The following is a 14,663-nucleotide window of genomic DNA, read 5'->3' on the forward strand; positions in this document are numbered from 1 at the left end:
AGCATGTCGTATTACAACATCACGTCACACGGCTGCTGTAAGGAGGAAGGAAGCAGGACAGTGGCTTCCTGCAGCGGCGATATGCATTGCCGTTACCATGGGAACCGCTGCCCTGCTTCCTTCCTCCTTACAGCAGCCGTGTAATTCGATGCTGTAATTGAAGCTGCTGCAAAGAGGAGAGTGGCTATGGGGAATATAAGGAAGGAAGCGGCCGCCCGCTCATAAGGTAACAGGAGCGGCGGCCGCGGGGGAGGGAGAAAGGCCAGATCTGCCGTGGACCCTCAGAAAACTGCCCACGGACCACCAGGGGGCCGCGGCCCCCAGGTTAGGGACCTACGATCTAGAGGACCCAACCTCTTCCCTTGAAGCAGCTCCCGTCTTCATATTACCTGGGACTGACCATTAATATTTCCCGTAGATAAAATAGACCAGCCTACTCAGATTCCAAGTCAACTGAAATAGGTTTAGAGCATAAACTATCTTGGTATTCACTTAACCACACAGCTGAAGGATTTTTATAAACTGAACAGGATCCCTGTACTAGATAATTTAAAATACAAATGAGAAGCTTGGCAGAAACTTTCCCTCATTCCTTTAGGCAGAAACACCCCAAATCCACCTAATAAATTATTTGCAGAAATTGATAAATGTATCTTATCCTGCATTTATCAATCTAAAACTCCAATAATAGTTATGCAAAGATTATGGCTTCCACCAAAATCAGGAGGGATAGCACTCCAAAAGTTTAAAATGTGTTACCGGGCTGCAGTTGGTGCTAAGAACAATCTAAGGAAAACCCTTCAACAGCTCTAGAAGCACAATTTTTGGGTTTGTTTAAAGCTGGCCTAAAGACTGCATAAGTCTCTGCTTCTTTAAAAAAAAAAAATTGTGTCCCTTTAACAAGGGTGAGTACCTTTTGTACCCCCATGAGCGAAAGCAGTAGTTGACAGTTTCTGATCTTGCAGATAGAACTTGATCTGACATCCACATTCATATATAATCTTGTGTGTTGCCTGTTGTTCACCGTTATGCTAAGACAGCTCTCACAGCTCACATGCACTGCCTTCTTCAGTTCCTGTATGTTATTACTGCTGCATGGCAGACATTGATTTATGGCTCTGGATAACCAAGTCCTTTTGTGTTGAGAGACTAGTGCATATCGCTAAGACTAGAGATCTCAAAAGGAAGGCTGATCTTTAAGAATTTAATTAAGCTATTTAAGAGACCTGCCAGAAGGAATAACTGTATATTCCGGCATATAAGACGACTGGGTGTATAAGACGACCCCTCAACTTTTCCTGTTAAAATATAGAGTTTGGGATATACTCGCCGTATAAGACTACTCTTCCAACGCACACCAAATGAAAATTAAGAAAAATAATATACTGGTGTTGTACTGTATGTGGTATCCAGTATATAACAGTATATAGCGGATCAGTTCATTTCGGCGCGCGGCTCTGAGCCGAGGCCCGAAACTGGGCGCCGTCATAGCAGCGTCAAGGCTGCCAGACCCGAATTACATCTCCCTCCGAGTTACGACAACTCGGAGGGGAAATAGTATTTAACGCGCCTCGGAGTTTAGCGGCAGTGGGGAAAGCTGTCATTTGGCTTTCCCCACGCCGAACTGAGCGGCGCTGACATAATATGCACCCGTACATAGGTGGTTGATTGATTGGTTGGATTGGTCCTCTCCCTAAGTGGATTGGTCAGCTCTCCTTATCTACCTGTTTATCAGAGCGGTATGGAAGAATAGATCACGCTGTGCTGATAAAACACGCCTCTTTCACCTGTCTGGCCCACCCTTGTATCCTATTTACCTCCTTCTCTGCCTCTCAGATCTCGCACATGTGTGCCTGCACCGCTTCACTACAGTCCTCAGCAGCGAGATCCGAGAGTCGGATAGGGCGTATCACCCGCCATCAATGACACCCGGAGTATAAGATGGCCCCAGACTTTTCAGATGATTTTCAAGGATTAAAAAAGTAGTCTTATACGCCAGAATATACAGTGAATTCAATATTGGAATAAGTGTCTATATATTATAAAATGGCATGTTTGTTTTAAGAATAAGGGTCCTCTCATACTGCATCAGTTGTGTTGCCCATACAGTTCTATCCACATCTCTGCATTGTAACGGATGACGTTATTCTAACTTGCTGCATGTACATTATAATATGTGCATATGCAACTCGCATAGTGTGAATCCAGCCTAAAACAAACTATTTCAGTATAGTATGTACATTAGCAGTTCTCATCCAGTGGCACAATGTACTTTTGGAAGTAGCTACATTAGTCTGTTAAAATAATATCTGTATGGCAGTTACAAGCAGTAAGAAAAGTTACAGGAAAAATAATGGGACATGATTTCATTATTTAAAATACATTTCTATATTTATATATGATTAAGACAATTATCATGTAATGGGGAGCTGGAATTTTTAATTATTTTAAGGACAACTTGAGAAGAGTGAGAAGTGAGAAGAATATGGAGGCTGCCATATTTTTTTCCTGTTAAACAATACCAGTTGCCTGGCAGCCCTGCTGATCTATTTGGCTGCAGCAGTGTCTGAATAACACCAGAAACAAGCATGCAGCTAATATTATCAGATCTGACAATATGCCAGAAACACCTGATCGCTTGTTTAGGATCTATGGCTGCAAATATTAGAGGAAGGGGATCAGCAGGACTGCCAGGCAACTGGTATTGCTTAAAAGGAAATAAATATATCAGCCTCCATATACCTCTTACTTCAGTTGTCCTGTAAAACATGAGAGAATTGTTAGAGAACATTTTACATTGAAATAATGATAAACTGGATATTACAGAGGGTACTTGGATGATTTTTCATGTGTCAGGGGATATAACAATACAATACAATACAATAACATTTGTAAAGCGCTTTTCTCCCATAGGACTCAAAGCGCATAGCTGTGTCTCAGATTAATACAGGGTTTCAGGCTGGGTTGTGTTACAGAGGAGATAGTCAGATGTTCATGAATGCCAGACTGAAAAGGTAGGTTTTCAGTTTAAACTTAAATGCTTCCAGGGATGGGGCTGTCCTGATTGGGTGTGGCAGGGAGTTCCAAAGTGTAGGGGCAGCATGACAAAAGGCTCTGTCTCCAAAGGTTTTGAGGTGGACTCTGGGGGTGACCAAGGTGTTACGTCCTTTTGATCTAAGATTGTGGGGGGTGTGATGTAGTTGCAACAAGTCCTTCAGGTATCCAGGGCCCAGATTGTGCAAGGATTTGAATGTCAGTAAGCCAATCTTAAACAGAATTCTCCATTTTATCGGTAGCCAGTGGAGTGAGCTCAGGGTTGGTGTTATGTGGCAATGGCGGGGTTGGCTCGTTAACAGCCTTGCGGCGGCATTCTGTACTAATTGCAGGCGGCGTAAGTCTTTCTTATGCAGGCCTGTGTAGAGGACGTTGCAGTAGTCTAACCTTGATGTGACGAAGGCATGAACTAGGGTTGGAAGATCCTCTGAAGGAATTAGGTGTTTAATCCTTGCAATATTCCTTAGGTGAAAGAAGGAATGTTTCACAACAGCTGAGATTTGATTCCTGAAGCTTAATTTCCCATCAATCAGTACTCCCAGGCTGCGCACACAGTCTGAGTTGTTCAGGTCTGAGCTCCCTATCCTTAGCGGTGTTGGTTGAGACTGGAGCTGCTTTGCTGTTGAGCCCTGGCCCTCGATAACAAGAACCTCAGTTTTGTCAGCATTAAGTTTTAGCCAATTATTATTCATCCACTCCTGAAGCTCAGCTAAGCATGCGTTTATTTGTGGAGTAGGGTCTGTGACATCAGGTTTGAATGACAAATATAGCTGGGTGTCATCAGCATAGCAATGATATGTCAGGCCATGTTTTTGTATGATTTGTCCAAGTGGCAGCATGTATATGGTGAACAGTAAAGGGGATAATATTGCGCCCTGAGGTACACCGTATTTTAGTGGTACAGGTTTGGAGAGGAAGGGCCCTAAGGCTACCCTTTGTGTTCTGCCAGCCAGGAAGGAGTTGAACCACCGGAGAACAATGCCATCTATGCCACAGTACTCTTGTAGCCTGTTGAGTAAGATTTCATGATCGACTGTGTCAAAAGCCGCTGAGAGGTCGAGCAAAATCAGGATGGAACATTGACCCTTGTCTCTTGCAATAAGCAGATCATTGCAAATCTGGGTGAGGGCTGTTTCACAGCTGTGATATTTCCTGAAACCAGATTGAAGAGGGTCAAGGATGTTGTTTCTGGAGAGCCTGGCTTCAAGTTGGAGGTAGACAGCCTTTTCAATAACTTTTCCCAGAAAGGGGAGGTTTGAGACAGGTCTGTAGCTGTTTAGAGCATCTGGGTCTAAGGATGGTTTCTTGAGTAGAGGCCTGACGATTGCTTCTTTCAGAGTAGAGGGAAACCACCCTTCTTGTAAGGAGCCGTTGACTATTTTGTGGAATGCCGGTGTAAATAGTTCAGGGCATTTCAACATGAACTTAGTGGGGCCAGGGTCCAGATCGCAGGTAGTCTGGCGAAGGTTTGAGAGGATATCCAAGATGTCTTTTTCAGTGATTACCTTAAAATCAGACCATGGTGGTAGGCTATTTTTGCACCTGTTATATGGCTCTGCATGGGTTTCTGGGGCTGTGAACTGAATGGCAGATCGTATGGAGGAGACTTTGTCTGAGAAGAAGTGGGCAAATTTCTCGCACAGTTCCTGTGAAGGTCTGATGCTGGATTTCCTGCAAGATGGATTGCAGAGACTGTCAACCGTGCGGAAGAGTTGGGCAGGTCTGTTGGCTGCATTTGCAATTTCGTGAGACAGGAATAAGGACTTCTTTTTGTTAATCATCGTTTGATATTTTTTCAGGTGAGCAATTAGGGAAAGTTTGTCATCAGGAGACTGATGTTTGCGCCACCTTCGTTCCAGTCTGCGTCCCTGTTTCTTTAGTTCCTTTATAGAGTTGTCAAACCAGCGAGCGTGATGTAATGGTGCGGAACGTTTAATCTTTAAGGGAGCTATGGCGTCAAAAGCGGCTGAGACATCGTGGTTATATTTAAGGACCATGGATTCAAGGCCTAAGTTGTGATCTGTCAGTCCACCTAGATTGAGGCTGTTCTGAAGGTGTTGGGGTGTCAAACCTTTCAAGGAACGATATTTTATTAGTTCTTTCACTTGGTGTTTTGTAGCCGGTGCTGTAAAGGAGAAGTGGACAGTGTGGTGGTCTGACCAAACTACTGGATCAATTTCCACATTGGATATTAGGAGTTCTGAATGGAAAATGAGGTCCAAAGTGTGTCCTTTTTTGTGGGTAGGGAGGTTGACGGCTTGAGAGAAGCCCAGTTCATTCATGGAGAGAAGTAGCTTAGTTCCAAATTGGGAAGAGTGTGTATCGACCCGTGCGTTAAAGTCTCCAAGAATTATCCACCTAGGGTGTTTCAGTGTTATGCAAGATACAAGTTCTGCTATTTCCTTGAGAAAAGCTGAGCCAGCGTCAGGGGGTCGGTAGACAAGCAGTATGTTTATTTTTTTTTCCAGCTGAGAGCTGGGCTGCTAGACATTCAAAAGAGTGGGTGGGGGCTACAGCAAGGGGTTTAATATTCAAACTGGATTTGAAGCACAGAGCTAATCCTCCGCCCTTGCGGTTTTGCCTTTCACAGTGTAAAACGGAGTAATTGTCTGGTACCACAGCTGCGAGAGTGGGTCCTGAGTTCTGATCCAACCATGTCTCTGTAATTAAAGCTAGATCTGAAGCCTCTATTAGATCATGAATAACTGCTGTTTTGTTGTTTATGGACCTGGCATTGCAGAGTACTGTTTTAATGTTGTTTCCCTTAACTTTGAGGTCTGTGTTCCTAGCTCCTGGCTGGGGGTTGTAATCAGGAGTGTGGCAGCTGTCTCTGTTATCTGGGTCCTTTACTGATACAGCTGATTTATAGATATGTGATGATTGCTTTGGCTTTGATTTATGGGTGCCTGCACCTCCTCCCCTCTTCCCCCACCTTGTTTTCTTGAGAATCCCAAAGGATTTTAGAGGGGTAATCAAAGCAGAATCTATTTGTAAGAGTTTCTTGGGAACAGAGGTTGCAATATAGATAAGCATCTCAGCTGAGTATTTTAATGGTGGCATTTGGACAGCTGATAGACACCCTGCTGAGATCAAAGGGAAGGGGTCTTATGCAAGCTGTACTTCTCAGAAAAAAAAGGAGATGCTCCAGATTAAAACAAATTAAGACAGTTCCTTGTTTCAATTTAAAAAGTTTGGAATAAATGTAGAAATAGGATAGTCATAACATAGAAAGCTCACAAGGTGTTTTTTGCCATTTCCGTTACTTACAGAAGGATCAGGAGCTGAGGGTTGAAGAAAGTTGAAGAATTTCAAAGTTTGAGGTCAGCTCCTAGCAGGCTAGGCATTTTCAGTCCAAGGGGATATAACTGATACATGGGTTTAATATTTTACATAATTCAAATAGAAAATGAGAAAAGTGTGGCAAGTGTGATGGATGTGTATGCGCCATTCTTTTTCATTTATTGTTTACTTTTTTGACAGACAAAAAAAAATCTATTGTACATTTAATGTATTTTCCACATTTTTTCAATAATAAAATATTAAGCTGATGTGTTTATTTGTTTAATCTTTTTTCTTTAATTCTTCCATTTCTGATTATATTTTTTTCAGTCTCACTCAATTGGCTCAGGACCAGAGTTCTGCCATACACTTTTCCCATTGGGAGGACATAGTCTTTTAGTGTTAAACTACTTGAAGAGGCACAAGATGAAGGATTTCGTACCTGCTGGCTCAAGGAATAAACTAAAACGCAGTGAAATTTCAAAGTTACCATATCCTTTAGCAGTGACAGCTTGGCAATCAAGGCAAAGCAGATGAATACTATTTGTTTTCCTTTTTCCCAGTATAAATATGACTCTACTCAGTTTGAAGGAGCTCAGGTATAAAAAGGAACTTGTAAGAATAGAAGAGTCCTTAACGTGGAGCTGAACTCTTGCACAGGACAGAAGGAAAACAGAGAAATGCACCCTGTATGTATTTAGAGAGTTTAGCCTGTTTATTTCCCCCTCATTTGTGTCTAATCACAATTTGCAATCTAATCTCTCTCCTTTGTCACATGATTGCCTATGGCAGATAAGGACATTTGTAAGTACAGGAGGTTAACAATATGCCTGCTTCCATGAATCAGGAAGTAGAAACTGTGCAGATTTATTTTAGGATTTGTATCAGGTGTAACAAAGAAATGTTTTTTTTATTTATAGGTTATTATGCTGTTGTGTATCTTCTAGAGCAGAGAGGATGTTCTGAGTTCGTTTTAAGCTATACCTGTTACTTGGGGCTGTATGAAGTTTGCTGCAGTACGTGTCAGAGGAGAGTGCCAATCATCTGTGGAATGGGGAGAGACAAGTTCATGCATTACTTTTAAGTGGTTCCCCTGCCCGCCCCCGATGGGCAACATCAGTGCATGTGTACAGGCCCTTACTTATTCATACAGAATAATATTATTTAAGATACAACTACACTGATAGAACTGCACTAATATAAAAAAACAACTGTTTTTAAGATTCATTTTGTTTTTGTGCCCCACTTCAAATTCAGTGCCAGTCACGCTGTACAGCTTCATTTATGTATCAAAATCTTCATCTGTGATATTCTTACTTAATTGAAGATGTATGTTCCCATCTTCTGTTCTTGCTGCACTACTGCCACCCTATAATGGGTACACTGGCATGTTAGAATGTATTACATGACCCACATATTACACCCTCTTTGTGCAACAGATGTTAGGAAGAACGTTTTTGACCTTCAACATGGGATGCCTTCAGCATATGGGGTGGATTTGTATGGGGGGGGGGGGGGGGGACATCCTTCTTTTTTCCTGCAGGTCACTAACTGTTTTGTCTGGGCAATGTGCTGATCAGCAGCATCTCTGTGGGGTTATGCTGTTTTTTCTTTCATTTTGTAAGTCCCATTTTCAAAACACTGACTGTAGATAAAAAGTGCTCACTGAGAATTACACTGCATCAACAGAGTTTTAAAAAACAATGCAGTGGGCATCACATGATGCAGCTGACCCTACACAATTCCAGTAGAAAAAGACTTGAGGCACTCAAGTCTTTTGTTCTACCTGACATGACACACAAGTCAATGGCAAATCCATGTACCTTATTCTCATTCCTGATATCTATGTGAGGTTGAGTAATACACGGGTGACAAAGAGCAAATACTGGCAAGATGCTATGGATGGACCTGTCTTGACTCAGCCTATCCCCAAAACGTTCTACCCCCTTGCTGGCTGGTATAATTAGAATGGCTTAGGTGGACAGCATGGGCTTAACCATACTGAGCCATACCACTTTGCATGATCCACAACATGTGGGGGCGGGGTTCTGCTGGAGCTGGGTTGAAATCCTTCCCTTCTTCTACAAAGCAGAGTTATAAAGTTGTGCAAAAGCACCATTCTAATTATTTATTTTTGCAAGTAACAAAAGAAACAAACCACATTCTCAACATGTTCAGGTGTAGGAACAAACTAGACAATGAACATACAGTACAGCCTGTCCAGTCCCCCCCCCCCCCCCCCCCTCCCCAGCACATCATGAGGCAATGATATCATAATGAAGGATATGGAAGATAATCTAGGTAGCTGTTAAAATTACACAGCAGTGTCCTTGTTAGTTATCCATATTTTCAAGATCTTGTCAAATTTTCCCATGCATCCCCTAGATATACAGTGGTGTGAAAAACGATTTGCCCCCTTCCTGATTTCTTATTCTTTTGCATGTTTGTCACACTTAAATGTTTCTGCTCATCAAAAACCGTTAACTATTAGTCAAAGATAACATAATTGAACACAAAAATACAGTTTTAAATGATGGTTTTTATTATTTAGTGAGAAAAAAATCTCAAAACCTACATGGCCCGTGTGAAAAAGAAATTGCCCCCTGAACCTAATAACTGGTTGGGCCACACTTAGCAGCAATAACTGCAATCAAGCGTTTGCGATAACTTGCAACAAGTCTTTTACAGTACTCTGGAGGAATTTTGGCCCACTCATCTTTGCAGAATTGTTGTAATTCAGCTGTATTTGAGGGTTTTCTAGCATGTACCGCCTTTTTAAGGTCATGCCACAACATCTCAATCGGATTCAGGTCAGGGATTTGCTGGTGTGTTTTGGGTCATTGTCCTGCTGCAGCACCCAAGATCGCTTCAGCTTGAGGTGACGAATAGATGGCCGGACATTCTCCTTCAGGATTCTTTGGTAGACAGTAGAATTCATGGTTCCATCTATCACAGCAAGCCTTTCAGGTCCTGAAGCAGCAAAACAACCCCAGACCATCACACTACCACCACCATATTTTACTGTTGGTATGATGTTCTTTTGCAGAAATTATGTGTTACTTCTACACCAGATGTAACGGGACACGCATCTTCCAAAAAGTTCAACTTTTGTCTCGTCGGTTCACAAGGTATTTTCCCAAAAGTCTTGGCAATCATTGAGATGGTTTTTAGCAAAATTGAGACGAGCCTTAATGTTCTTTTTGCTTAAAAGTTGTTTGCGTCTTGGATATCTGCCATGCAGGCCGTTTTTGCCCAGTCTCTTTCTTATGGTGGAGTCGTAAACACTGACCTTAATTGAGGCAAGTGAGGCCTGCAGTTCTTTAGATGTTGTCCTGGGGTCTTTTGTGGCCTCTCAGATGAGTTTTCTCTGCGCTCTTTTGGTCGGCCGGCCACTCCTGGGAAGGTTCATCACTGTTCCATGTTTTTGCCAATTGTGGATAATGGCTCTCAATGTGGTTCGCTGGAGTCCTAAAGCTTTAGAAATTTATAACCTTTACCAGACTGATAGACTGATAGATCTCAATTACAGTACTTTTGTTCTCATTTGTTCCTGAATTTCTTTGGATCTCGGCATGATGTCTAGCTTTTGAGGTGCTTTTGGTCTACTTCTCTGTGTCAGATAGCTTCTATTTAAGTGATTTCTTGATTGAAACAGGTGTGGCAGTAATCAGGCCTGGGGGTGACTACAGAAATTGAACTCAGGTGCAGCCCCGTTTCTTGCCCCGTGCGGAGCGTGCCGCCGCCCGGGGCGCTGTTGGGAGGGGGGCGCTATAATGGAGGGGGGAGCCGGAGCCGCGGGGAGGGCAGCCCGACCTCTCCCTCCCTCTCCTCTCCCGGGCGCCCTCCGTGCTCCCCCCTCAGATGCAGAGTTCGTGAGCAGCAGGGAAGCGCTGTTTACAACTCACCGGCTGCCTGGCTCCAAGCGCTGCTCTCTCGCCGCTGGTCTCCCCTCTCTGTATACATACTGATACACGCTGCTTCCGGCTACAGGAAGCAGCGTGTATCAGTACGTATACAGAGAGAGAGAGGAGACCAGCGGCGAGAGAGCAGCGCTTGGAGCCAGGCAGCCGGTGAGTTGTAAACAGCGCTTCCCTGCTGCTCACGAACTCTGCATCTGAGGGGGGAGCACGGAGGGCGCCCGGGAGAGGAGAGGGAGGGAGAGGTCGGGCTGCCCTCCCTGCGGCTCCCCCCTCCATTATTGGGGGCATCTACCTATCTAACCTATTCTGGGGGCACCTACCTAATCTAACCTACGCTGGGGGGCAGCTGCTAATCTAACCTACGCTGGGGGGCACCTACCTAATCTAACCTACACTGGGGGGCACCTACCTAATCTAACCTACACTGGGGGGGCAGCTACCTATCTAACCTATACTGGGGGCAGCTACCTAATCTAACCTACGCTGGGGGGCAGCTACCTATCTAACCTATACTGGGGGCAGCTACCTAATCTAACCTACGCTGGGGGGCAGCTACCTATCTAACCTACACTGGGGGGCACCTACCTAATCTAACCTACGCTGGGGGGCAGCTACCTATCTAACCTACACTGGGGGGCAGCTACCCATCTAACCTACACTGGGGGGCAGCTACCTAATATAACCAACACTGGGGGGGCAGCTACCTATCTAACCTACACTGGGGGGCAGCTACCTAATCTAACCTATACTGGGGGGCAGCTACCTATCTAACCTATTCTGGGGGCACCTACCTAATCTAACCTACGCTGGGGGGCAGCTGCTAATCTAACCTACGCTGGGGGGCACCTACCTATCTAACCTACACTGGGGGGCACCTACCTAATCTAACCTACACTGGGGGGCAGCTACCTATCTAACCTATACTGGGGGCAGCTACCTAATCTAACCTACGCTGGGGGGCAGCTACCTATCTAACCTATACTGGGGGCAGCTACCTAATCTAACCTACGCTGGGGGGCAGCTACCTATCTAACCTACACTGGGGGGCACCTACCTAATCTAACCTACGCTGGGGGGCAGCTACCTATCTAACCTACACTGGGGGGCAGCTACCCATCTAACCTACACTGGGGGGCAGCTACCTAATATAACCAACACTGGGGGGGCAGCTACCTATCTAACCTACACTGGGGGGCAGCTACCTAATCTAACCTATACTGGGGGGCAGCTACCTATCTAACCTATTCTGGGGGCACCTACCTAATCTAACCTACGCTGGGGGGCAGCTGCTAATCTAACCTACGCTGGGGGGCACCTACCTATCTAACCTACACTGGGGGGCACCTACCTAATCTAACCTACACTGGGGGGCAGCTACCTATCTAACCTATACTGGGGGCAGCTACCTAATCTAACCTACGCTGGGGGGCAGCTACCTATCTAACCTATACTGGGGGCAGCTACCTAATCTAACCTACGCTGGGGGGCAGCTACCTATCTAACCTACACTGGGGGGCACCTACCTAATCTAACCTACGCTGGGGGGCAGCTACCTATCTAACCTACACTGGGGGGCAGCTACCTATCTAACCTACACTGGGGGGCAGCTACCTAATATAACCAACACTGGGGGGGCAGCTACCTAATCTAACCTATACTGGGGGGCAGCTACCTAATCTAACCTATACTGGGGGGCAGCTACCTATCTAACCTATACTGGGGGGCACCTACCTAACCTATACTGGGGGGCACCTACCTAACCTATACTGGGGGGCTCCTACCTAACCTATACTGGGGGGGCAGCTACCTTATCTAACCTATACTGGGGGGCAGCTACCTAATCTAACCTATTCTGGGGGGCACCTGTCTAATCTAGCCTATACTAGGGGGCACCTACCTAATCTAACCTATACTGAGAGGCACCTACCTATCTAACCTAGGGGGGGCGCAATTTTTACACCCTCGCCCTGGGTGCATTTTAGCCTAGAAACTGCACTGCTCAGGTGTAATAAACCACAGTTAAGTTATTTTTTAACAAGGGGGGCAATCACTTTTTCACACAGAGCCATGTAGATTTGGAGTTTTTTTTTTTCTCACTAAATAATAAAAAACATCATTTAAAACTGCATTTTGTGTTCAATTATGTTCTCTTTGACTAATCGTTAACGGTTTTTGATGAGCAGAAACATTTAAGTGTGACAAACATGCAAAAGAATAAGAAATCAGGAAGGGGGCAAATAGTTTTTCACACCACTGTATAATCAGCTTTGTATAAATGCAATGAGTTATTAATCAATTTCTTCCGGAATTGCAGTGATGGAGGATCATCTTGTTTCCAGTTAAGAATAATAGCTTTCCTATATAAAACAGGAGAAGTCTGACTAATAAGTGGTGAGCCCTAGTACGAGCGGTTGTAGTTGTGAGACCTAGTAAACACCAAGTGGGGTGTACCTTGCATATCCTGACTGGGGTGATGTATGCCCTATGTAGGATCTTGAATTGGATTAGTCTATCTCTGGATGCTATTAGATATTCAAAGGGTTTAATCCACATCTCCTCCCACTCCGCATCTTCCAACTGTGGCAACACATCTAGTCATTTTTGTTTAATGACAGTAACGTGGGTTTGGTAAGCAGAATAACATTTTGGTAGATAGCTGATAAAGCTTTAGTAAAATTTTCATTCCTAAGGATAACTTCAATATCATATGTAAGGAAGCGGACAGGGTTGGTCCCAAATTGGGAGCGTTAAGCATGACTTAATTGAAGACAACAAAAAAAAATCCCTATTAGTTAGGAAGAGGTACTCCTTAAAGGACAACTGGGTGAGAGGGATATGGAGACTGCCATATTTATTTTCTTTAAGCAATACCAGTTGCCTGACAGTCCTGCTGATCCTCTGCCTCTAAAACTTTTAGCCATAGACCCGGAACAAGCATGCAGCAGATCCGGTGTTTCTGACATTATTTTCAGATCTGACAAGGTTAGCAGTATGCATGTTTCTGGTGTTATTCTGACACTACTGCAGCCAAATAGATCAGCAGGGCTGCCAGGCAATTGGTATTGTTTAAAAGGAAATAAATATGTCTGCCTCCTATTTTTCCCACTTCAGTTGTCCTTTAAGTGTGTCAAATTCAATAATTGTGCCCGATTGGATATGTATTGTAAGACTAATACCTTTAGAGATCCAAATTATTGGGTCTGGTATAGTATACAAATTACCTAATAATGGGTTATTCCAGAGAGGCGTATTTGGGGAAACCCGATTGCAGCCCAAGGAATTTCATTTGTGAACTAGATTCCATGCCTTTATGACTACTTTCATTGAACCAGTTAGAGGAGCTTTAATTCCCCTGTACAAGAGTTGTGATAGTGCTTCAAAGGAACCAACCTGCGCAGCTTCCAAGACCATAGCAGCGTTAGTTTTATCCAGTTTGGACCACCCATTCGCCATGACTAATATGCTGGCTATATAATATTTAAAAAGATTGGGGAACACTAATCCACCTTCTGTCCAAGGTCTTTGTAACTTTTTGAGGCTGAGTCTAGGCATTTTATGATACCAAAAGACGCTTACCAAGATTGAGTTGAGCTGTGTAAAGAAGGTTTTATGAATCCAAATAGGACAGTTCTGGAATGTATTTAGAAATTTAGGTAAGATCTTCATTTTAATTAGGTTTATTCTACCAACTATCGATAAGGGAAGCCCCTACCAGCTTATAAGTTAGTTTTTGGTATGCTGAACAAGGGGAAGGAGATTATATTTGTAGAAGTCAGGGGTATATCCAGTGACCCAGATACACAAGTATTTTAAAATTATCTGATTTTAACACTTGTCAGCACTTACCACTGGTGAATTAAGCTACCACACTGCTAGGGACTTGCACTCAGACTTGCACAAATTCCAGATTTTATGGTAGTCCATTGCAACTTTTTAGGTGCAAAACTCTGCAAATGGCTGCAGGTCACAGGCCATGCACACAAGCAATCAATTCCTGCATAATAAATGTAATTGATGGGCATTACAAACCAAAGGATTTCAAAGTACATTCCTGAGGTTTCGTTAATCAGGCCCATAGTCTTATTACATTAATATGGCTAACTGTGTTGGCATGTTATTTATAAAGATAATCTGTCCTAAAACATCAAATATTGTAAACTCACCTGGACAGGGTCCTCTTTTTCTCCTGTTTCATGGTTTCTGGTTATGTATGCAGATTTGTCTTTTTCAGCCCCCTATTAACGGTAGAGCACTGTGTAATATGATGAAGCTTTACAAATAAAAGATAAAATAATGCTTTATTTACAAGAGGAATTTATGAAGCATACAGAAGACACAATTCTGAACAATGTTAACATGTTACTTCTCAATTACCTTCACACTGTATTGGCTAAACAGAGGTTAGGATCC

At 43.7% G+C, this 14,663-nt stretch overlaps 1 protein-coding gene and 1 long non-coding RNA gene across 4 annotated transcripts in view; one reads left to right on the plus strand and one right to left on the minus strand.

The window, feature by feature from the left end:
• FAM227B (family with sequence similarity 227 member B) overlaps window positions 1–14,663 on the plus strand; it is a 468,573-nt gene that overhangs the window by 402,369 nt on the left and 51,541 nt on the right. For all 3 annotated transcript variants that reach the window (XM_068275409.1, XM_068275408.1, XM_068275410.1), the window contains one exon: window positions 6,664–6,823. In XM_068275409.1, coding sequence (XP_068131510.1) covers window positions 6,664–6,823 — 160 coding nt within the window. The remainder of the gene's footprint in view (window positions 1–6,663; window positions 6,824–14,663) is intronic.
• Window positions 1–14,663, minus strand: part of LOC137563223 (uncharacterized) — a 58,955-nt gene that overhangs the window by 10,193 nt on the left and 34,099 nt on the right. The window contains exon 2 of the long non-coding RNA XR_011030294.1: window positions 14,417–14,523. This is a non-coding gene — a long non-coding RNA (uncharacterized lncRNA). The remainder of the gene's footprint in view (window positions 1–14,416; window positions 14,524–14,663) is intronic.

Source organism: Hyperolius riggenbachi, chromosome 3 (assembly GCF_040937935.1).
Source record: "Hyperolius riggenbachi isolate aHypRig1 chromosome 3, aHypRig1.pri, whole genome shotgun sequence".
Classification (NCBI taxonomy): domain Eukaryota; kingdom Metazoa; phylum Chordata; class Amphibia; order Anura; family Hyperoliidae; genus Hyperolius; species Hyperolius riggenbachi.